The sequence below is a fragment of the Myodes glareolus genome, chromosome 22 (assembly GCF_982192425.1).
Source record: "Myodes glareolus chromosome 22, mMyoGla1.1, whole genome shotgun sequence".
NCBI lineage: Eukaryota > Metazoa > Chordata > Mammalia > Rodentia > Cricetidae > Myodes > Myodes glareolus.
In genome coordinates, this window is record NC_142047.1 from 39,867,193 (window position 1) to 39,890,912 (window position 23,720).

General features: G+C 49.6%; 1 protein-coding gene across 1 annotated transcript in view; it reads right to left on the reverse strand.

The window, feature by feature from the left end:
- Zfhx3 (zinc finger homeobox 3) overlaps window positions 1-23,720 on the reverse strand; it is a 243,177-nt gene that overhangs the window by 34,068 nt on the left and 185,389 nt on the right. Inside the window, 1 exon segment of the mRNA XM_048437325.3 lies at window positions 12,347-12,454. Coding sequence (XP_048293282.3) covers window positions 12,347-12,454 — 108 coding nt within the window.

The following is a 23,720-nucleotide window of genomic DNA, read 5'->3' on the forward strand; positions in this document are numbered from 1 at the left end:
AGATCAGCCTGCCTCTGCTCCCCAAGTGCTGGGATTAAAGGTGTGAGCCACCATGCTCAGCACTTGCTAGTAGTTTTTGATGAAAGGTTTTATGATGTTTGAACCCATCTGTTGTTAGGAACAGCGTCCATTGGCAGGCTTCTGATGGGTGGCGCGCATGGGAACAAGGCATCTAAGTGTCAGTCTCTGTAACTCCAGAGGAAAGAGTCTTCCTAGAGCAAACGCTTCCCCAACCTCAGTCTCCTCTCACAAATTCTGAACCTGAGTCACTGAAATTCAAAGAGTTGTAGGTATGGCCCCCGTGGATTGTGAACTCCATGCATTACATGTTTCTTTCTCATTTAGGGTCATGGGCCGTGTGATGCTGAAACCAAGTAAGGCAAAGGCTTTGTGAGAAACATGGAGGAGAGTAAAGGGAACCGTAAGGTCCCAGTTTCTGGTTTCCTCAAAATGTTAGGCAGGATAACTGCTTGAAATCTGAGAAGACGGAGGTACTGGCAGAGTTACCTTCTGTGTTCCCATGTAAAATGCATCCTCCCACCAGCTTAACTGGCACGGGAGCTGCTGGCATGGTGGACACCACGGCCAGCTTCTTTTCGGCCAGAGTTACTACCTTAGGGAGATCCTGAGTAGGGACTGAGCTGCCCACATGACTTGGAAGTTCCTTCTCCATTGCCCCTCTTGGTCACTTGAAGGTGATATTTACCAGTGTGCTGAGTTTCTTCATTTGTGGGGCCCTGGGGTGAGCCCACTGAGCGCTTGGGATACCACCGGGCAGTCGTGAGTCCAGAGGCCGCCACCACCCCCCACTTCGCAGCCTCCGACTCACGGCTGAAGCAAAGCTGACAGCCCCTCCATCTAAACTTCCATCTCCCAAACCAGCAGCGTAATGGAGGAGCCAATTAAATGATTATTAATTCATGTTACTTTCCGTAAGCCAGAGGTTCTCATCGCCTTGCATTCCGTAAACCAGCTTGCCACCTGCCCCAGAAATTTACAGCAATCTTTTATCTATCTCCATTGACTAAGTGGCAACTCTTTTTCCTCACACAACTTCTTATTAAAGAGTTAGAGTTGGGACAGCTACCCGGGCACACTACACACGGATGTTCACTAGATCTGAAAGCGGCCATGCAGCTCAAGACTCTTGTTAAAGGGAAGGCGAGGTGCACATTCTTCCCCTCATTCCTTCTCCCTCGGGTTCTCACAGACCCCCACTCCCTCTCAGCAGCACAAGTGCCGTGCCTCCAGAAGGACTTTGTGATCTTCAGGCTGTCAATGTGAGGGGAGCTGATCTTGGCGCTTGCTGCCGTTCCTTGTTCCCCGGGGGAGAAGCTGGGCTTCCTGATTCTGTGCTGGAGAGAGCTACTGCGCTTGCTAAGTGGCCAGAGATCTGGCTTAACTCTCTTCCTCCGCTAATTCAGAGAGCAACATTCCTCTGAAGAGTCTGCCTTGCTGCCAGCTGTCTTTAGGCGTGCGCGGTCTCCTGCCTCTAGCCAGACACTTCAAGATGCTTTGGAGAGGGTTGGGAGAGATCTCCAGTGAACAGAAGCAGGCCTCTGAAGACACAGCAGGGGAGGGGCGATGCGCTCCCGCTAAGAACTGGAGCTTCTCCTCCATGCCTGACAACTGCCTACTGAGGCGTCTCCTCGGGAATGGCAGCCCAAGTTGTGTTCCTCTATAGAAAGCAGGTCTCTAGGAAGCAGGTTCAAGGGTCATCAGCCCCAGAGTGAAAGACGGTGCCCACACTGGTTCAGCATGCCATACAGGTCTCACCAGTGAAGACTTTGTATTTCTAGAAAGACCTTTTCTAAGAAACCTTTGAGTTCAGCACGGATGGGTACAACTGTAACTTAAGGAGATCAATTTCTCTCCATCAACTCAGTACAAACAAGACGGGGCAGCGCCTGAAAACCATCTCAGACACCATTGCTTCCCCTTTCCCTCCGAAACAAGCACTGGCCCACAAGAAGTTTCAAGGACAGAGCAAGCATAGGCCGTGGACCCAGTGCCACTTATGAGCTGCGCTCCTTGAAGATTCCCCAGGCTTGAATCCCCTGTCACTGTGACAGCACCCTTCTGTCCCCTCTAATGCTGCCATTGATGGTGCCAGCTGCCCAGTCTCAGCACCTGCACCGACCTCTTCTAGACACCCCCATCTTCTCTAGTCTAGAAGGAACTCAGGACTTGGTGGATAAATAAACGACCCTAGCTTTTGTCTCTGGGATTGCAGCACTCGGCTCCAGGAACTCCAGAGAGGGTCCAAATTCCTTGCAAGGCTCAATGAATACTGACTCCAGGCCCTACCTGCAGAGGCTCTGATTCTGTAGGGCTCTCTGAGCCAGAGAATGCCTTTCCAGAAAGTTCCCTGGTGAGGCAGGTGTTCCGGGGACCACACTTGGAAAACAGCTACCCGGGGATCAGCGCTTGTTGCCGCTGGTAGGAGTCATAACAAATTCTGCTCCAGCTTGAATTAAGTTCAAGAGTCTGACAAGCATGGCACACCTGCCAGTCCCCTCTCCACGACTCTGGCGATTTGAGACTTGTGGCTTAGTTTGGGGAGAAGAGGCAGGCCTGGTCTCAGTGTCAAGTGTCTCTGGCCAAGGGTGAAGGATTACATGCAGTTATCCCTAAAGGACGTCCACTCACTCTAAAAGCAAATACAGACACATTTTCAAAGTCAGAAATCTAGACAGCAGCACCTCCACGCATTTGTTCTGTTTGCTCTGTGACCCAGAATGTCAGGGTGCCTTGTTGTGAGAAATCTCTTCCCACAGGTCCCGGGAAACCAGGCAAAAGCCTGTTAAGTTCTGCTCAGTTTGCCCAAAGGGGCAGGGCCAGTCTCCCTGCCTATGCATCGGCAAGCCGTCCTGGCCAAAGTCCCCTAAACTTCAACCCCGGGAGGATGTACAAATCTACATTCACTGCTGTTTGCACAAGTTTGTCTCTGGGAGCGGTGGTCTGGCAACTATCCTGAGCTGTGGGGTCACAGTCTTCCCAGTAAGCGGTCTCCCTGGAGCACACTGGAAGCCTCGTGGTGGAGCGTGGCCCGTGTTAACGGGTGGGTGCCACGGCAGCTGCTGCTTTGTATCTTTGGGGAGGAAACGGTACTACGTTCTATATCAGAGGCATCAATCCGCTGCCCTAATTCCTTGTTGAAAGATGCATAAGGCTGCTTAACTACGCTGATCTGAGCTCCCAAAAGGACATCTTGTATTTCCGCTTGGGAGACACCTTGCTCCCTCTGTGTCAGGCTTGTGAATGAAGCACCAGTCAAAACAGCCACCACCTCATTTAGGCCAGCCCGGCTGTCTTGACTATTGAAGGTACTGGTTACCACCGTGAGCCTGGCTCGTGCCAGGTGTCAGGGACCTGAGAAGTGTTCCTGATTCCTAACCTGGAAGCAGCCAGCCAACTCTGCCTGCCTCTGGCCTCATGTCAGTTCCTACAAAGCATCCTGTCAGCCCCTGGCTTTGGGCAAGCTGCTTGCTTCAGTGGCCACAGGCAGAGGATACAGTCGGGTCTGTATTCACCGTGCTCCCCTTGGGCTTCCTGACGTGACTATAATGACCATGGAGCAACCAGAGGTGGAATCACGCAGGGGATACATCAGTGGGATGTGCTAGTCCCCTCAAGACTAGGTAGGCCGAGGCAGGGGAATCTCAAGGTCATAGTTATTCTGGGCTACATAATACACTGATTCCAAAACCTACAACAAAACAGCAAAAACTCAATGGAGACACAATTCATGGGACCAGGCCATAGGTAATTAACGGAAGTCCTTCAGTCTTCACAGGCTCAAGCATCCTTTAGGTCAGCGAGGGTCAATCTCTGTAGGTCCCAAGTGTAGATCCCAAAGATGCAAATATAATCACACTCTCCCAGTGCTTTCCTAGTTCAAACCTAACGTCCTCGGGTTTTGACTAAGTTCATTCACGAAACCACAGCAGCTTGGGAATGTGCCCGTGACGACAGGACCACCAAATGAAACCTCCCCCTGACAAAGCAGCTTTCTCCTCGACCTTGCTGTAGCCTTGTCAGCAAACGGAAATCACTGTCCCCTTTTCTAGCATTCGGGGGAGACTGGGGAGACCCCTGTCAGTCATCTCTGTCAGCATGGAAAATGAGGCATGTATGGCTGCCTGAGATTTCACAGTCTCCCTGTTTGGCTTGCTCACGGCACTCCCAAAGCTACGGGATGTGTGCACAGGGGAGGTGGTTCCCATGTCCCTTTCGGGAGGGTTCGAACCTGCTGCTTTTCCATGTGCTTTTCTTTTTTTCTTGGGCCAAGTTCCCTTGACAGGAAGTTATCAGTCCTCATTGCCAGGGAATAAGGCATGGTGGTCCCCGCAGGCGCTTACAATCGGATCAGATCCCGGCTGGGAGACTACAATCACTTTATCGAGGGCACTGAACCTGCAGTCACCTCCACGCACAGGGCTTCGAGGAATCGACCAAAGCGGAGGTCGACCACAGGGCCTAGGGCGCTGGAAAGTCTCAGACACTTGTTGCACAGGTTTCGTTTTTAGAAGTGTCTGGGAGTAGGAGCCCGTGCGGGCCGGTGAAACCATATGAAAGAGAGTCCCTGGTTTTAGGACAAGTGAAAGCATCCTAACTTTATTTTTTATCAACAGTAATCGAAACACTTCTGCTACCCCAAGGGCTGGATGCCCTAAGCAGAAAGTAGAGTCGTTTGTATTTCAAAGTTCTCATGCCATGCAATTTAATTAACAGACACTGGGGTCATTTCTGAGCAGTGTTAAGCAACACACACCAAGCTCAGTAGAAGTCATGTAACTCGCCACCCATCACATACACAGCTGACAATTACATGGTATCTTAAAAAGCACAGAATTTGTAAGGCTTCTCCATTTTTCATATAATGAAAGTAGCTGTGTTATACAGTCTTCAGTTTGCAAGGTGGGGAATGGATGTCTGACCTAGAAGGTTAAAGGGCCCGCTGGTGCGTCACGGAGAAAGCTAAGCAGAGCTCTGACACCCAGGAGGTCCTAATCTACGGCACGCAGCTCTCTAGCTACAAAAAATCAAGATAACAGGGGACCCAAGAAGAATGGCTATGCCAAAGAAAAGTGATGTCCCATGAGGCACTGGGGCATGTTTAAAAAAAAAAAAACCTGCTATGACTCTCACAGAAGCCCTTCATGAAATCTGAAGCTCAAACAAGGCAGGGAAGATCGACAGGGTCCCAGAGTGAGAATCACAGGCTTGTCATTTCCTTGTGTGTGTACATGGACAGAGGCCAGAAGATAACTGGAGCTGTCATTTCTCAGGTGCCGTCTTTCTGTGGCCCTCAAGGCACCGAATGGGCTAGGGAGCTGGTCAGCAAGTCCCAGGGATCCACCTGCCTCCAGCTCTTTGGAGCTGAACTATAGCTCCATGCCCCACATCCAGTTGTTTTAAAACATGGGCTCTGAGGTTCCAACTCAGCCCCTTGTACTCACAAAGCCAAGCCCCTGCTGGCAGAGCTACCTTCCTGATCCGCTATAAAGTGTTTTCCATAGCAACGAACAATGGTTTACACCTTCATTTACATGCCATGCCCCTAATCTATACCTTAAGGGTGATTCTCATTACACTGTGCATGATTATCTGATTACACACGACACTTCTGCTACAAAGTTGCTTAGAGTTTTCGCATGTCTACACACACACACACACACACACACACACACACACACACACACACACTCAACTGATAGGTCCTATTACTGATGACTTAACAATATAATTCTCAGAGCCAAGCTTTGAATTGCTGGAATTCAGGCAAGTCTAGCTACATACCACACCCTATATCTATTTTTGCTTACCACCATAAAAATAGTTGCTGGTTTGTTGTCAGTCGTGAGACAGGATTCTGCCTGCAGTGACTGCAAGCAGCCAAGTTCTGCTAAAAGCGGTCCAAAAATGGGAAAGAGGATAGGGGTACAAGGGGACCCTGGAAAGGCTGACAATTACACAATTTCTAGCCGTGTGAAAACAAAAACCCGTGTCGCCCGTAAGGACATGCGCCAAAGAGGCCACGCCAACATGGCTCCTGGCATTCCCTCACTCCTACTAGACTGCAGAGGCAAGTCGACTTTGGGGTGAGGTGGAGAAGGAAGCAAGAGCCAGAATGATATGGAACCAGGCTACTTCTGTAGAGGGGTGTATGGTGCTGGGGAATGAGATGGTTTCCAGGAACACAGGGCTGGCTGGCCATTTGCTCACGTGACACTGCCACTGTTACCCACACCACACTGGGCTGTGATGACCATGTTCACCGAGAAGCGTGGGCTGCTGCTGTCTGATCCCCTGGAGAAAGCCTGTTTGAACCCTTTATCCAGGACCGTGCCGTGTTACAGGCCCACACATTAGCAAGACCTTTGGGAAACGTAACTGGTGCTCTGACTTGAGTAACTAATATTCTTGGAGGTTATATTACCCCTCAACAATGCTTCTTCTGGTTAAACATCTATGGTCCCAGAATTTTAAGTTCTGGAATTTGGTTCAACCCGCTATTTTATGGGTTGGGCAACGGAAGGTCGAAGACCTAAGGTCACGCATGGAAAGGAACCTATGGCTGCTGACACCTGCAAGCCCAGACCTTTCTTCAACCCGTGTTTCCTCTTAGCATGTACCTTGTTTTACCTCCATGTAGCTGACTGAATTTAAAAAGGAGGAGGGGGAGGGAGAGAGGAAGGTGATGGGGGGGAGGTAGACGGGGAGAAGGCAGCAGCCCCTTCTAGGCTGTGACGGATTCCGTTTTGGGCATTGAGTCCCCTATACTGTGGCATCTCTCTACAGTGCTGTAAACAACAGAGAACAGGGAGGGCTGATAATAGATTTCCACCAGGATGCGCCTGCCCTGATTTTTTTTTTCAGACTGAGTAATTAGAAGGGCAGTGGCTCCGTAGGAATTATTCATACGCGGCAAGAGCCGTGCACTATACATTTATGTTAAACATGTCAAACCCGATTGAAATCATGCCTGCCAGCGCCATCGCCCATAAACACGCTCTCCCCTCACGGTCGCCCATTAATACCTCCTCTAATAGCCATCTCCCATAGATTCAAATCATGGATGCTCCGCTGCACTAATTGCTCCGAGTTAGGTGAGCATCGTGGAGTTAAAAAAAAAAAATAAGAGTAAAGTCCCTTTGGGCCCTTTCTCCAGAAAAGAGAAAGCACTCCTGTGCAGTTCTAACAGAAAATTTAACAAAAATATACACAGAAGCACCAGTTAAGAGACTTTTTAGAGCAGCACCATGCCTCTGCTTTAGGCTCAGCTGGTGCTCTACCCCCACGCCCTGCCCCTTTACAACACCCTAGCATCCCGTCCCCTGGTCATCCTGTCTCAAGTCCCCTTAGCCAGAGTCTGGAGCTCTGTGGCTAGAGACCATGGTGGCTATAGCCTTTCAATAACCATCTCACTGTGGTTCTCTGCCAACAGCTCAATCTTGTCCCCTAATTATAGGTGATGAAGCACCACATTAATTGTATAATTAATTTATAGCAATTAATGATTGACTTGGCTAATCACAGCGTTAATCACTGTTTAGTGGGGGACACTGGGGGCTCTTCAATCTCAAACGCGCACACTCAAATCAACTCCAGCAGACGACAACAAGAGGTCATGTTCAAGTTTCAAAGGAGAAAACCACAGAGTCGGACAGTGGAAATGGCAGTCCATTAGCAGACGCTTGGCTTCGAAGAGCCTTCCCATGCTGCCCTGCCCCACCCCCACCGGACTGCGCATTGACTAAACCTGACCCTGCTTTTCAACGCCATACATACATACATACATACATACATACATGTAGAGTCCACGGGTGGTTGGGCTGGTGGTACTTGACCATGTTTCACAGACAGGACCCCAGGATTCCATAACTAAGTCCCACGACCAATCGTTACTCAGTAGCTAATGGCCTTCCTAGCTTCACACCCAGAGCCCTCCCGTTCCAGGCTCACAACCTGCTTTCGCTGAAGTTTGTTTTATCGGATGTGTGCGTACTAAGCACACAAATATGTCAAGATGCGCATGTGGAGGTCAGAGCTGGTTTTCTCCTTCCGTTGGGGGGGGGGGTTCAGGGATGGAACTCAGGTCAGCAGGCTCGCTGGGCAAGTGTTTACACTCCCAGCAGACGATCCAGGTCATTCTGAACATGCTGGTTTGAGCTGGGTTGCCATTTTCACTGTACAGCTTTGGGATCTACTCCTTATGATTCGGTCAGTGAGGCAAACCAGATCAAGTGCTTAACTAAGAAGCCCATTCCTGGCTGGGCAGTGGTGGTGCACACCATTAATCCCAGCCCTTGGGAAGTAGAGGATCAGGCGGATCTCAGTGAGCTCGAGACCAACCTGGTCTACAGAGTGAGTTCCAGGAGAGCCAGGACCCACACAGAGAAACCCATTCCTGTCCTAGGTTTAGGAAAGCAGGATACGGTTCTCAATCTGCCTGTGTACTTTCTGTACCCTGCCTGAGCTTATTCAGCCTAAGTGTCCGAGCCTGCAGAACGGCACAAGTGGGAGGGTAGCCGTGTTCTCGCTTCCAGTGTGAGAGTGAGAATCGGGCACACTTCTGTCGGAAAGCGGTCCTGGCACACAGGGAAACCTGGGATGGAGCATCAGCAGCTGTGACTGGCGCTGGCCACAGAAGCCCTGCCCACCTATCTGGGAAGAAAGAAGTACCTGGGCACCCATCTGTGCCAGGAAGGTCAGAGGGGAAGCCTCCAGATTTAGCCAGTTTCAGAGTCAGAGCACCCGTGATGAATTCTTTCGGGGCTAATCTTGTTCCTTCTGAGCCACATGTGGCTACTTTATATTCATTAAAATGAAACAAAACTTAAATTTTACTGCCTCTGGGTATAAGCTCAATACAGACATTGGACATTCTGGTACTCATACAAGGTCCTGTACTGTTATTTTGACAACAGGCATCCTGAAAGCCCAAGGACAGTGTCATGTGCCCTGATAACAAAAGCCTCCCCTAAACTTGTGGTCCTTGGAACTCGGCCCAGTGCCTTGTAGGAGCTCAGGGAGGGAACTACTGGTCCCTGTCTGACCGATCACACGTGGATTTAGTCTCAGGGTTATCCACAAAGGAAATCGCCAGTCTTGATCCCATAAAAAGCAACAGAAGACAACAAACATCTTCAAGATTATCCATTCCTACCCAAAACCCCAAACTCCAAAATCAATATGGTGTGGGAGAATTGTCTGTATTCTGTCAATCATATTTTAATAAAACGCTGATTGGCCAGGCAGGCAGTATAGGCGGGAAAGCCAGACAGGAAGTAGGGGTGGAGCAAAGAGACTGGGAGTATTCTGGGACACAGGAAGCTCTCTCTCCACTCCTGCGCAGACCACTGAAGAGGCAGCATGTAACTTCCCCAGCTGAGAAAGGTACGGAGCCATTATGGCTAACATAGATGAGAATAATGGGTTAATATAAGTTATAAGAGTTAACAAGAAGCCTGACCTAATGAGCCAATCAGTTTATAACCTTATGGAGTCCTATGTATGATTTTTCTCTTTGGGACTTGCCGGCTTGTTGGGGTACCCGGCGGGACGGAAACCCCAACAAGCCGGCCCTCATGCTACATCAATGGATAGGGAAAGATGCCAATTATCCAGACCCCTCTGAAACACTAATCTGCACCAGCAGCAGTCACTGGTCACCACAGCACTCTGGAAAATCACTGTTTACGTGTTTGCGGGGAAGAGGCAGCCCCCAGCATGCTCAATCAGATCGCGCAACAGCTCAATTTAGAAAACAAACGAAAAACATGCAGACTTATTTTTTAATTACAATTTTTTTTAAACAAAATACTAAGCATCCAAAATGATGGTTTTAGTGGCTGACACCTGTATCTATTCCAAGATCAAATTAGCTCCAAGTGCTTCAAGAAAGCCTGCCATTACAAACTCAGATGCCATAGACAGAACTATGCTTCAGGTCAGAGGAGGGTCATTTGAGGGGTCAGCAAGGAAGCCTGCCTTCTTCCTTTACTTCTGTTCATCTGTCAAGGGGTGCCCTGAGTCACTGTTCCTCTGTGTCTTCTAAGGCATAGAGCAAGAGTTGGGCCCGTTGCATGGATGAATGCGGACAGGAGAGCCTTGTTAGGGACATGAACTCTATGGTTCTCGGTTTACACCTTTTAGGGGCCTCCTGGTTGCTGAACATGCCCGCTGGCACTAAGATGGAAGATGGTATTCATTCTCAATCATACACACCAGGCTAGTTTAATTGAACTGACCGACCTCAACAAAGCCTGCCCTATACAGACTGCACGGGTGTGAAAAGCACACGTGAAGCTGGCAGTGTAGGGTGCTGCACATAGTAGGAGCTTTACAACAAAGCATCCTTTTATAATGTGTCTAGTGCCCACATGGGATGCAAGAAACACACACCAAGTATCAGTGACCAGACCTGGTTAAACCCCTGTCTACTGCTTCTGTTAACTTTTCAAAACGTCTTAGAAGCCACCACTGTGGGTCGTTGGTTTCATGTTCAAATGGAGAGAGCCAACAGAGATGGCTACTGGTTTGCCTGAGGTTTGACTGACTGGTAAACAAACTCCAGACATAAAGCTGACCATGTTCCTGGCTTCCTTCCTGAGCTTCTTCTATTAGGACAACACGACACTGGGCACTCCTCTTAATCTCTCTCATTTAAATACGAAGGCACGAAAAGGTTAAGAGACTCAGCACTGTCACCCTGCAAATGGCAGGGTTGCGACCAGAAACCAAGTACCCAGATCACGCGAACACCCAGGTGACCTTGAAGGTCACTGGAGCCTTTAGAGTGTGTTGGCAAAACGTGCTCCCCTTGGGGCACACGATGCTTGGTGACTGTATACGCTGCCTATTTATATGTCTCACCTCAACAGTTTAGGAAAAACCAGGGACTCGCTATGGTAAACTTAACACAGGTAGAAACACCTCTTCCTGCATCTAAGGGGACCTTGCTCACTGATGACCGCCCCTTCCTCCCTGGCTCTCCCTCAAACCCTCCCAGGGAATCTGACCCTGACACTCAGTGATATGGCAAGATCGGGCTTGAAACTCCACAGAGCCTACTTCAAAAAGAGGACTCTGGGCCACAGGGACAGTGAAATCCACCTGGCGCAGCCCTCTGCTCAGCCTGTGTCCTATCCTCTGCTCCCTCAGGGAGCTTCCCCTCCCTGCGCCTGTCCCTGCTCTCTGGAAGCCTCCCAAACTTTAGTTTTCTAGGCCACACAGCCCTGACTTCCGCAGGCTCGTCACAGAGGCAGGACTTCTGACCGTCAGTCATTTTCATTGCTCTCCTCTGGCCTCTCTCCAAGATTCTGTATCTTGTTTAAATAATGAAGGCCAACCCCCAACCCTCAATATGATTTAAGAACAGTCTTGGCTAGAAAAGTAACAAAGGCCTAACCAATACAGACTCGAGAAGGTAAATATTTTCTTTAAAAAAAAAAATCAAAGAATTATAATACTGCGCATGGTGGTAAGAATTAGGTTGACCAAACAGAATAATTTCTGCTGCTTGTCACAGCATTTCCTGCTAGCATTGTGACGGTGTCTGCGAGACTTATCTGCCCAGTAAATCCTCTCAGAAATGACTCAGCACCTCCTCCAAACCCCTGAGCTTTTCTTCTGTCTCAACTCTTCTCTCCTCAGGATAGAGATCCTGTCATCTTGAGAAATGGCCGTTCTCCTCTCTTGGCACTGGCTTTTCCAGAAATAGCACTTCCTGCCCTGGCTTCTTCAATTTGTTCTGCTTTTGCTAAAATGTTCCTCCGCCAGACTACACTGCTGTCCCTCTGTGGAGGGGAATGCTGGGAAGGGTGCGCAGGCCCTTCTCAGGTCCCCAGACGCAGAACGGTGCCCACCCTCCGCTGCCTCTGGTAAGCTTAAGGCTGAGAATAAGGGGTGACCTCAACCAAGATCCGTGTGGCAAATGTCTTTGATGGGCCTTCAACAGAAGGAGAAGGACAAGAAGCACAAGGCGACAACACTGAGCAGCTGCCCAAGAAATGGCAGATGCCCGGTGCTCAATAAAAAGGGTGCTTAGAAAAGAATATGGAAAAGAGAAAGAGAAACAGGGAATGATGATGTTTGCCTTCAACCCTGGCAAAGGCAGGGGCATCTCTGCAAGTTCAAGGCTAGTCTGGTCTTTATAGCGAGTGAGATCCTGACTCAAAGAAGAAAGAACAAAAGGGGGGACCTAACAAAACTCCCTCTCTGGCATGCTTGGAGCACATACTTCGGAAGATGAGCTGAGGGGTGGGTCTGTTTCCCCAGTGCAGCTTCGCTTCTCCCAGGGGGAAGGCCCGGGGCCAAGGACTTCTACCATGCATACTACCTGCCCGCTTGTTCTGGCCCTCCTCGCCGCCGCTCCCCTGGTCTTTGGCCAGCTCCTCTGGGTCAGCGGGTGCTTCACTGGGTCCTTCGGCATCTTCGACGGCTTCTTCTGAAATATGGGAAAGCAGAGATGTCAAGGATAAAAGCTGGGAAGGTGATGGAGGCCCCACTCCTAGCCCCACAAAGCACAGATGTCGGTGACTCGGCCCTTCCTGTCTCCCCTGTGGCCCAGTGGGGCTGAGGGTGTGCCCAGGGATGGAGCAGCAGTGAGGCCTGAATGGTGCTACATGTGTGCCAGTGACTTCCAGATAGGCTCTGAGTGCCAAGCCTGAGCTCTCTCCAAGCGAAGCGGTCGCTTACTGAACTCTGGCTGGAGACTAGATCAGACCCGGTGGCTGAGTCCTCCCTGGCCCGGCAGTGTCTCTACATGTGCCAGACGGTGACAGGAGCTCCTGCAGTCACTTATGTTCTGAAGAGTCACAGAACATCAGTGATATGTTTTATTGGCATAGGAAATTCTAGAAGCCTGATGGGGAAGGCACGGCGGAAAGAACGCACAGTGGAACAGCCACTGCCCAAGGTCAACTGGCTATGGAGCTGACCATTTCTGCCCACGGCGAGAAGGGAAGATGCTGTAGCGACAGGATTTGGTCCCTGGGCTCCTGACCACTGGATCACCAACCAAAGCAGGCACTTCATGGGAGTTGAGAGGAAGATTCAGGGCTGGAGGATGGCTCAGCACTCTGCAAACCTGGTGGACTGAGTGTGAGCCCCAGATTCTCCATAATGATAGGAGCAGAGAACCAACCCCATAGAACTGGTCCCTAACCTCCATACATGTGTGCTTAGCGCAGGTGTCCACATAGGTACATTACATACACACACACACACACACACACACACACACACACGCACGCACGCACGCACACCCCCCCCCCATTTTTTAAAGACTAAAACAAATAGTCAAGGTGAAAATCTCTTGAAGTGATGGAGAATCTGCCATGCACCTCTCTGGGTTCACAAGTATGAGACACACACTCCGACCCCATCACAAGAAGCTCGGACCAGCCTCAGCTGGAGCCAAGACCAGGATACAATCAAGAATCCGGGACTGGGGTTCTAGTCAGTGCCACTATCAGATTCTCCAACCACAAGCCTGCTTTGTCGGTTGCTTTGTTTTGGAGATAAGGTCTCATACTGTGGCCTAGGCTGGCCTCAGACCCACCTTTAAATATTTCAGGTATTATAGCTCCTGATCCCCCCAGAACTAGCCTCTAAGTTGTATCCCACAGGAGGAGGGAACAGTCACCGCAAACTGGTCTTTATGGGTTTCCAAAATACTCAAGGCCAGGAGTATTCTAGAACTGTGTTTTCCTAAGTCTTCTAGAAAGATGACAGCGTATCGACAGCTAGAAAAACGAACTCCGACGAAGAACACAGCCTTTCTTCCTTACCAAGAGCAGAGAGCCCCAGAGGCAACACCACGTGAGCTGCTTACCCAACATGACCTGGGGCTCTCTCTGTTTTTCCTGTGGTCTTTGTTGGCTCATTGCGCAGAAAAGTTAACGGAGTCTCCTGACCTCACCTTTAGTTCAAATAGACAAAAATCGGGCATTCACGACTTGACATTCAGTAGACATACCACTCAATATCAACACCATACAGTCTTGTAGAGAAAAACAAAAAAAGCTTAAATATGAGAGGGCAAAACAAGAAAGTTGTACCAAAAGATACACATGCCATCTTGTGTCCAGGTAAAATGTTCTCTGCACATTGATGCTTTTGATAAGATGGTTATAGAATTCATCTTTAATGGCAATACCAGCAGTAAGTTAACCAGTACTAAACTGGGCATATGCACACTAGCTGGGCCTTTTAAATATGTTCCGTGGCATAAATCATTTGCAGGATTGAAGAAGTAGCGGCATGGGATTGGGCAGAGCTGGCTCAATGGGCATGTCGTCTCTCTGGCACACACATCCATGATCACCTCAGATGGAAATAGGCCGGCTGTCACAATGAACAGCTCCCCATTCAGTAAGAAACCATGTACCTTTACTTCAGGAGGTGATTATTATTATTATTATTATTATTATTATTGATTTTTTTGTGGAAGATGTAAATCCACTTGAATTTCTAGGCTTCGGTTTATCATCTGGACTTATATACTAAGAGAATGCTGTATGTGTGCTCTAGGAAGAATGATTAAGGAACTTATAAACAAGCCAGATCCTTTTACCAGGGACTAGTGTCCTCACCCCAGTTTAAAAAGTAACAACAAAATAAGAAACAGGTCTCCTTTAGTCACAGGAGTCTCTGCAGTTCCACCTGTGACCTACAGGTGTCGCCCTCTGCATGGCGAGGCCCAGGAGGGCAGCTGGCTAGGAGGCAGACAAGTCTGAGCTGCCTAACCTGAGCATGTGGAAGTAATACACGCCTCTAAGCGAATGGCCTAGTCCTGGGGAAGTAGAATAGAACATTCATAAGCAGCCACACCATCTGTCTTTATACCATCTCATCAACAGAGAGAGGGTAAAGGCTCTTTAACATAGATGAAAGCCCAGGCTGACACTGACCGGAAACCCGTGAGAGCTGAATACCAATAAAGGTAGAGAAATGATTAAAAAACAGGGATACGAACTGCAAATCTGTCTGGACAGCCCAGGCTCCTGATGCTCTGCAGACAGGGTGTGTCTTTAGTGGTCCCAGGAGTATTTTTTTTTTAATGTAAGTTTTCTCCATCAAAGGCCTGGCTTGGGCACCCACAGGGAAGGGCTGGTCGGTCTCCTGGCCCCTGGACACGAGTGTTGGGCAAGAATGCAGGAGCCTCTGGGTCTGGACCAGAGCCTGCCCACTGAGCTGGGGCTGCCTGCTAGCTCCTCGTGTGCTGACGGAGTGTGGAATGGAGGGGCAGTTTTCCCACAGATCATCCTGACCCTGTGTCGTAGCAACTGGCCGGGGTCATGGCAGAGGCCATGTTTCTGGCTTTCCTTCTGCAGTATCAGCCACAGAGAGATGGCAGGAACAACTGGAGGTGTGGGCTGGCGATGGGTTTTATCTGGAAAATTCTGTCCTTTGCTCCGAGAAATAAGTTGCTCTCCTCCAACCAACACTCACAACAGCCACCACGAAGCTCAAGCAGACCACACCACCGGCTTTCCCTCGGAGCACTAAGGAAATGATTGTCACATCCTAACTGCGGTACAGCAGAAATGCTTTCTCAAGGGCGTAGCAAGACCTGGGCAAGGAGGTCACTCCCCACACCTCAGCCCCAGTTCTCAGAAGGAGGCAGTGGGTCCAAGGCATCCGGGCAACTCTGGTTTAAACAGATAGCAGAGGTGGGGCCGCTACAATCCTGCAGGAGCCCAGCTTCATGGTCGTGCCCACCTGGGCCCTCAAGTTAGGGTGCTCCTGCCTGTCTGCCTCCATGGTCAACGTGAAACTGGGAAGGGGAAACTTTGTCATTGACTTGAGTCTCAGGTTGTTCTCAGACTTGCTGTGTAGTGGAGGTTAATGCTGATCATACAGTCTCCTGCCTCCACTTCCCAAGGGCTGCGATTGAGAACAAGATGGAGCCACGGGCTTCATGCCTCAAGCACTCGACCAGCGGGAGCTCCACTGTGGCCCAAAGTGAAGGAAATCTAGAAAACTAACACGGCCTTCCAGTGGTACCCTCTGCCTTTCTTTCATTGCCACATAAAACATGGCCTAAGGCCTCGGAGCAATCTAGAAACCTATTTGCTTTGTGGGGTTTTGTTTTTGTTTCCTAGACAGGGTTTCTCTGTGTAGCCCCTGCGGTCCTGGAACTAGCTCTGTAGGCCAGGCTGGCCTCGAACTCAAGAGATCCGCCTGTCTCTGCCTCTTGTGCTGAGATTAAGGGTGTGCGCCATTACCCAGGAGAAACCTATGCCTTGACCGCCTCTTTTCTTCTGACAACTCCCAGGACGCCCTGCCCAGGGCAGAGCTGGGCCAGCCTGCTCCAATCACTCTCAGCTCCCCGTGAGCAGCAGAGCCCTCCTGGCACAAGAGTCCCAGCAAACAGACTGACCCTGAAAGAGGCACGGACCTAGAAAAATCTCCCACAAATGCTCTCTCTAGCCCCTGGCCAAGGAGTCCCCAGAGTCTCCTCCTGTGAGCTCTCCAGCTCACCTGTGTCAGCTGCCAACCCCTGGGGATCTGGAAGAGTTTGGGGAGCAACCCGGAAGCTGGTGCGTGCAAGGAGTGGGAGCTACAAGCCAAACCCAGAAAACAGCGTCATTATGAGGTCAGCATTCCACCACGGCACACGCTTCCCAGATAGTTCACCCACGAGAGCATCTGGGTTAAAAAAAAAAAAATACCATTTTCCCCCAAAGAATGGGTCTACAGACGTGTCCACTGGGGGTATTTTACACATCGCTTACAGGCTTGAAGGGAAGGGGAGCCAATCAATGATTATAACTAATCCCTCTGTTCCTACCTCTTAACAGGATAATGTAGATTAATTCAAACCTGACAAAGCCCCCACAGTGCCTTGATATGATAGAAATTTGGAAATTCTCTTAAGAATCAGGGTGTCTGTACCCAAGGCTCTCACACGAACATGTTACTTAAATAACACACCAATCTGTGATCCCCGAAGAATGAAATTGTTCATTCCATTTTACGGGGAGGGGGGGGATGCTTGGGGGGTGGAGGGGGATAAAGTGAGTTCGCCTGTCGGCAGGCTCAAGAGCTGAGAAACATTAGCTGTCATGAGCCACAATCAAATCAGGTTTGAAATATTTAGCAGTGGCTCGGAAAATGCGCTGGTGCGGCGCTGACAGGCGAGGTGTGCAGACGCCCGCTCTCCATTATAATGGAAATACCAGGCCCGTTCTGAATATGTATAACCCAGAAAAATGTATTGATTTTTCATTCGGCATTAAAAAAAATGGAATAGCCTGCAGCTGTCAAAAGCCTTTTGTTAAAAGCCCGTCCTTCCTGGAATGAGGTTTACCAGAAACAAGTTTTAATTGTATATGGGACCTCTTCTTTGAAAAACAAAATAACCAATCCGCTTACTTTGGAGACAGGGTTAAGGCTTTTGCCTTGCTGCCTCTCTCCCGTCTGCAACCTAAATTAACCGAAGGAACAGCCACCTAGGCAGGTGGGAAGCACCACGCACTCTGACCAGCGGAAGTGACCTGGGTGGCGGTCACAGGGATGGTTGGTTGGCGGTGGGCAGCAGGAGGGACTTGAGCTATGTTTGTCCTCTTGTCCCTCTTCCTTGGGTGGGAGCTCTGGGCTCACATGCTATCTGCCCCAGCCAATCGCTTTCGCTCTTTCAGCCTTGGTTGGCACAAGGGCAAGGCGAGGAACAGCCTTGTGTATCCAGTCCAGTCCTCTTGGCCTTTTCTTATCAATGGGAAACCTCTACTGGGTACAGATATAATGTAATGTGTGCATGCTTTATTTCACGAAAGAGGCCAAACCCCGCAGCATAAAAGGTAACTGCTAAGACCCGGACCATTTGCTTCAAAAAAAGAAAAATGCACTCCCACGTTACCCCTCCCATGTTAAAATTCTGATATGCAACAGAAACTTGTAACAGGTGTGATGCTCAATGCTGACGGGCAGATGGTTGTTCCGTTGTCAGTTTGTTAACTCTCATCCTTGTTTTCTCCCTCCAGTCTAATGGTGAGGACTCAGTGAGCTACAACCACAAGGGTGGAGCAGAAAACGACATAAGTCTCACCTCCTGGACATTCTAGCACCTTCCCTGAAAGGTGACCCAAGGCATTACCAGTAGGCGACTCTCTGAGCCCCTGGGCTGTGTCTGTACGGCAGTCATGCTCTATCCTGAAGCTACAGCAGCATCCCCAAACACGGCCTCTTACCCGGTTACTCACAGACTTCCTCCCATCCCCGACAATCTGTCTGTAAGCTGCCTGAGAGGCAACTCAGAGCACTGTAGTTTTCTGGGTAACAACTCCTCAGCTCCAACAACGCTCCCTGAAAACAGGGTAACAGGGTGCCTGCCCGCCACAAACACAAATCCTTGTCTTTGCATCTCTGCTCCTCAGCGTCTCTGTGAAGGGTGCACATCCTCACCGGCACCGGAGGACAGGGCATCTGCACATCTCCCTGGCAGTAGTTACCTGATGGTTCTAATTTTTAAACAGCTGAACTACTTTGTCCATTTCATTTCATTTCATACTTCCTACAGATTCATCAAGGAAAATAGCAACGGGGGTGGGGGTGGGGGAGCATCTGCCATAGTCCAGGCAGGAAAGCTTCACAGCAGAGCCAAAAAGAGGCAGAAGGGGGCTCCCTCTCCAGGCCACCATTGCCTTGACCGGTTTACCCAGGTAAGCTCTGCACATCTGCCAAGGACGGCCCTCCAGCAGCCCGGAGAGCATCGAGGGCCAAGGCCAGTGTTCCTACGTGTCTTTTTCTCACCTTGGTGGGTGAAAAAAGCAAAGAAGAAAGAAACTAGTCAAAGTCGTGACACGATGTTTATATAAAACCACCTTCTCGGAGACGATGTTTATAAGCACATTCCAGCCCACCAGAAGCCGGGAGGACGTGGACAGGAAAGGGCCTGGGAGGACGAGGAGGGGATCAGCCCTGTGCCGTTCTACAGTGAGAGGCTTCTTCTCCTCTGGGTCTTTGAAGTGATTGTTTGACTTAGGAATTCTCTGTTCTGCGCGCTGCTCATTCAGCCAAGACACCTGGGGGCCGCACCTGGAGATTCTGGAGGCTGCTCGAAAGGTCTAGGTATGGGGCTACCACCCTCCCAGAGGCCTCTGGGAAAAGCTCCGTGGAAGGTGGACGACGGAGGAATCCAGCCTCCTCACCACAGCTCTGACCTCCTTTCTCACCCCTACCCTACCCACCTGCCTTTTGGCACTGGGCTGGAAGAATCACCACTCAGAAGGCAACTCCGGGTGTTATTAAACATGACTAATTGGGGGCGAGAGACCATTATGCCTTTGTATATCTGAAGATCCTGCCACTGTTTACAGAAGCAAGAGAAATGGAGACTGTGCAGCGCGCAGCAGCCTGGGAAGGCTCCTCCTCGCCTTGCTTCTGCACTGGCTTCACTTCAGACTGGTGCAGCCACGGGGCAGAGTCCTTGTGGGTCCAGAGCCCGTGGCCTTGCAGAGAAAATTCCCCGTCTCTGAGCCGTCCCTCCTGCGGGAGCGACACTGAACAGGAGTTAAGGATGCCGCCATTGTGTGGCCAGGGCGGGCCCTGCCATTTTTCCTCTCCCAGGCAAGGCCACTTGGTCATTTGAACCGTTTGTCAAAACCACACTAGAATTAAGGGGGTGGGTGGGGGTCAAGAGAGGAGAAAAAGGGAGGAAATGCCTAGAGCCTGCACTGCACCGGGTCCCATTTATCTGTATGCTTCAGTGAAAGCACCTGGGCAGCCCCCTGCAGAATCCCAGAAAGGATCAAAGGGAGTGAGCAGCGACAAAGCACAGGAACGAATGGGCCTCGGACTCGCCTGGTGGCGATTCACAGGGAAGGTTTCAAAAAAAAAAAAAAAGAAAGAAAGAAAGAAAGAAAGCAAGCAAAGAAAATAACGGAGAGGTGTGAGCTCCAGTTTGTAAAATACAAACCCAGCTCTCAAAGGGCCTCAGCATGCAGGCACGGTAAACATGAAGCCCAACTCGGGCCCAGAACTCTGGAGGAAACTGAGTTCAGCAGAGACGCGGTCCCTGGGTTTCTACGGAGCTCTGGCTGCGGCTGTTCCTTTCACACATGAAGTGTAAAAAAAGGCAAATTCCCTGAGAATGTTTGTGGTGGAGCGTGATGGGATTGTGCTGTCATTTATGGGAAATAATCGCAGACCCATCTCTCCCTTTCCCCCCCATTTTCCAGTCCAAATAACCATGAAAAATTACACTTCAATGTCAGCGCCGCGACGAAGGAGGCTTAGTGGATTTGCAGGGGTTTGTTTTTTGTTTTTCTTTTCTTCTTTCTTTGGGGGGGGGGAGCTCGACCGACCGACCGACCAACCTACCTACCAACCTACCTACCTACCTTCAATCGTACTTCGTTTAAAACATGACCTAACAAATGCATTTCGACACATATCTTTCTCTTGCTCTCCTTTCTTTTAAATGCCATTTTGCAGTTTAACCTCACACCAAACTGGAATATTCTGGAAAGTAGAGGCAAAACAGAAGGTCCTTGATACCAACAGAGGTGCCCCTCTCCAGGCAGCTGAAAACAAAGTCGCTGGGAGAAAACACTGTTTCCAGCTCAGCATGCTGCTTGGGAAGAGAGGACAGAGGCAGGGGTTACAAGTCTGCAGGACACAGCATTTGAGAAAGAAAGGTCCCTGGAGCCCAGGAAGAGATGAGGGTCTAGATGGAAGAGGGAATGGAAAGGACTTTGCACACTCATTCATCAGACCGAATCACTTCACAGACTTGAACACATTAACTAAAGCATTGGGGGGAAGAGTAGGGTCAGAATTATGGGTGCAGATGGGGAGCCTCTGGGAAGGGTACCAGTTCCTTCCTGCCTGCCCCCTCTGCAGAAAGGGACATTTTTCAATCAACAGAAAAGATCTGCCTGAAAGCGTTTTAACATTCCAGGTGTGAGGCCCGAGCAGTCCCCACAGCATCTGTCTTTCAATAACACCCTGCTTCAAATAAACACTGCCAAGCCTCCATGGTTGAAGGGGAGAAGACAAGATAGATAAACACACATGAGTGATAGAGTAAATTAAGGCGTGCGCGCGCACACACACACGCACACACACACACACACACACACACACACACACGCACACACCTAACATTTTCCATTACTGAAGACTGGTATGGCCTTCAGAGTTAAAACTGACTCACTGGAGAGAGATCTTGTGCTTAATGCAGAGAGGTGCGGGGGTCGGGAAGGCTGTAAGCATACTTAGGCATCTACGAGCAAATGAAGGGGTATGGGAAATGAACAGGATGTACCAGAAATGATATTACAGGCAGGTGATTAGACCCTAATGGGCATACGCAAAAACCTTGAGGGATGGCTCTCATGACGGGAACAGCAGCAATGACGGATGGAAGACATACAGGAAGCAGAGCATGGGAAGGGAAGGAGGTGGGGCTGCCCTGCAGACTCAGGGAAGGCATGATTTGACAAGGCCAAAGGGAATTATGGACTTCTAAAAAGGCATTTTAAAAAAAAAAAAAAAAAGCGAATTAAGGGAGAAAGTAACAGGTGAACATGTTGTTTCTGACCATTGAGACAAATAGTACAAAATGGAGAAAAATAGAACCCTGACGGCAGAGGTCTGAGTCACAGGGCATAGAGATGACAGACCTGGATTTGACTCCCAGCTTGGTTGCCTCCTTATTGTTAAGGCCACCGTGCCTGAGGAGTAGAGCCATTCAGAAAGCAGCTTTCTGCCCATGAAGTGCACAACTCAGACAGAAACATTTGTTGACTTCTACCAGCGGATGGCAGAGCAGCGAGGGACTGGCTGTCAATGGGCTGCTTCTGCCCGGATCATAAGCCACTTACATGCACAGCTGGTAAAACAGGCTGATTCATAAAAACAAAGCACAAACAAAGGCTTACACTTGCCAAACCAAATCTGACCGAACAGAAATCGGGCCAACTTAAGTGGGATTTCACTCAGAAAACACTGGCTAAACCCACTGCCAGTACTTGGGCAAACCCGAGTGTGTGAGAAGGAGGCTGATGCATTTGAAAGGTACCACACATCACAGTGCGATGCCAGGCACACACACACACACATACACACACACATACACACACACACGCACAGACCCTGGCAGTAACCCACAACAGATCCCTCATCTCCAAGCACCTGGAGAACCTTCAAATAACCATAACACACTGCCTGGCTGCAAAGCAAAGAGGCCAAGTCTGGGAGGAGATCTCATGGTCATGACATTTGAAGACACACCGCCATGTAGACAGTCATGGCGTTTTCCCAAACCATCAAGAGTCTAGTCTGACACAGGCAGGCGGTGGGAGCAGCAGGTTTCGGTTGACCGTTCCTAAGAAAACTGAAGGAGAAACACAGGAAACTGAAGTGTGTGTGTGTGTGTGTGTGTGTGTGAGGGGGGGCGGTGAAGCCAAGTGCTCCTGCGCTAACGGTTGGGACAAGCAGATGGCACCTTCTGCAGTTCTTCTGTGTCAATGGGAAAAGGAAAATTCTTGGCTCCTCCACGGAGGAACTCCGAAAGGCATGCCAACAGTTCCACCCAAAAGCCTGTCATTGTTTCTGCTTTGTTAATTTGGATCCTACGCAACAAAACAGTAATTTTCTGGGGTTTAACAAAATGTTAACCCATATTCCTTTCTCAGAGAATGCTACCCGCGGCGGTTCCTCCTCTCGTCTCCCCGAGGTACTGTGTTTTAAACCAAGCCCTAAGACTCTGGTTCATCTACTTAGCTTTTCCTCTTATAAATGGTTTATGAGCTCCAACGGCAGGGTAGGCATCCTTGGGAAGCACAGATTCCGTTCCTTGCCTCCAGTCCACAGAGCACTGCATCTCCAAGCACAGTTCTAAAAGCAATCACCAATCACAGGAAACACTACAATAAATGTTAGCCCAAATCGAGGCTTACACCTATATGCTACAATGTTGGGGGACACTGGAAGACTGAACCCTGGACACCGAAGACAAAACAGCCATGAGATGCACATGATTTGGGTAGAAAGGTACAGTTTTATGACAAAGAACTGGTGCTTAACTCAGGCATTACTGACCTATGTAGGGTTGTAGCACAAATTTCCAGTTAATTGGGGTGGGGAGATCCTTCTCTGTAAGCAACGAAATGGGTAAACATCCTAGAACTCTACCGACAGGGAAATCCTTCATGCAGGATCTGCCCCGCTTTTTCCAAGTGAAAGACAGATCCTTAGCACAAAGAGAGTAAGGGACCATTGAAGGTTTTGTTCCACTGTCTGGCATGGACTTGTAGGAAATGGGGAAATAAAAATAGCCAAATGTTCAATGTGATGTCAGTGACGACAGCGCCCAGTGTGGGGGACAAAAGAAGTGAGGCCCCGCCCCTTACCAAGCACCACCTCTCTATGGAAAGAGGGGGGAATTTGGATAATAATCAGTAAGGGGGAGATAGAGCAGACTATGTTAAAATTAAGAATATGGGGCTGGAGAGATGGCTTGGTGGTTGAGACGAGTTGCTGCTCCTTCCGGTTTGGTTCCCGGCACCCACATGGTAGCTCACAACTGCCTGTAACTCCAGTTCCAGGGACCCAATGCCTTCTTCTGGCCTCCACGGGCATTCTGTGCACAAGGTACACACATATAGATTGCAGACAAACAATCATACATGTAAAGTAAAAACAAATCTTTCTTTTTCCAATTACGCATATGCTATGAGAGCGAAAACACCCTCTTCTCTCCA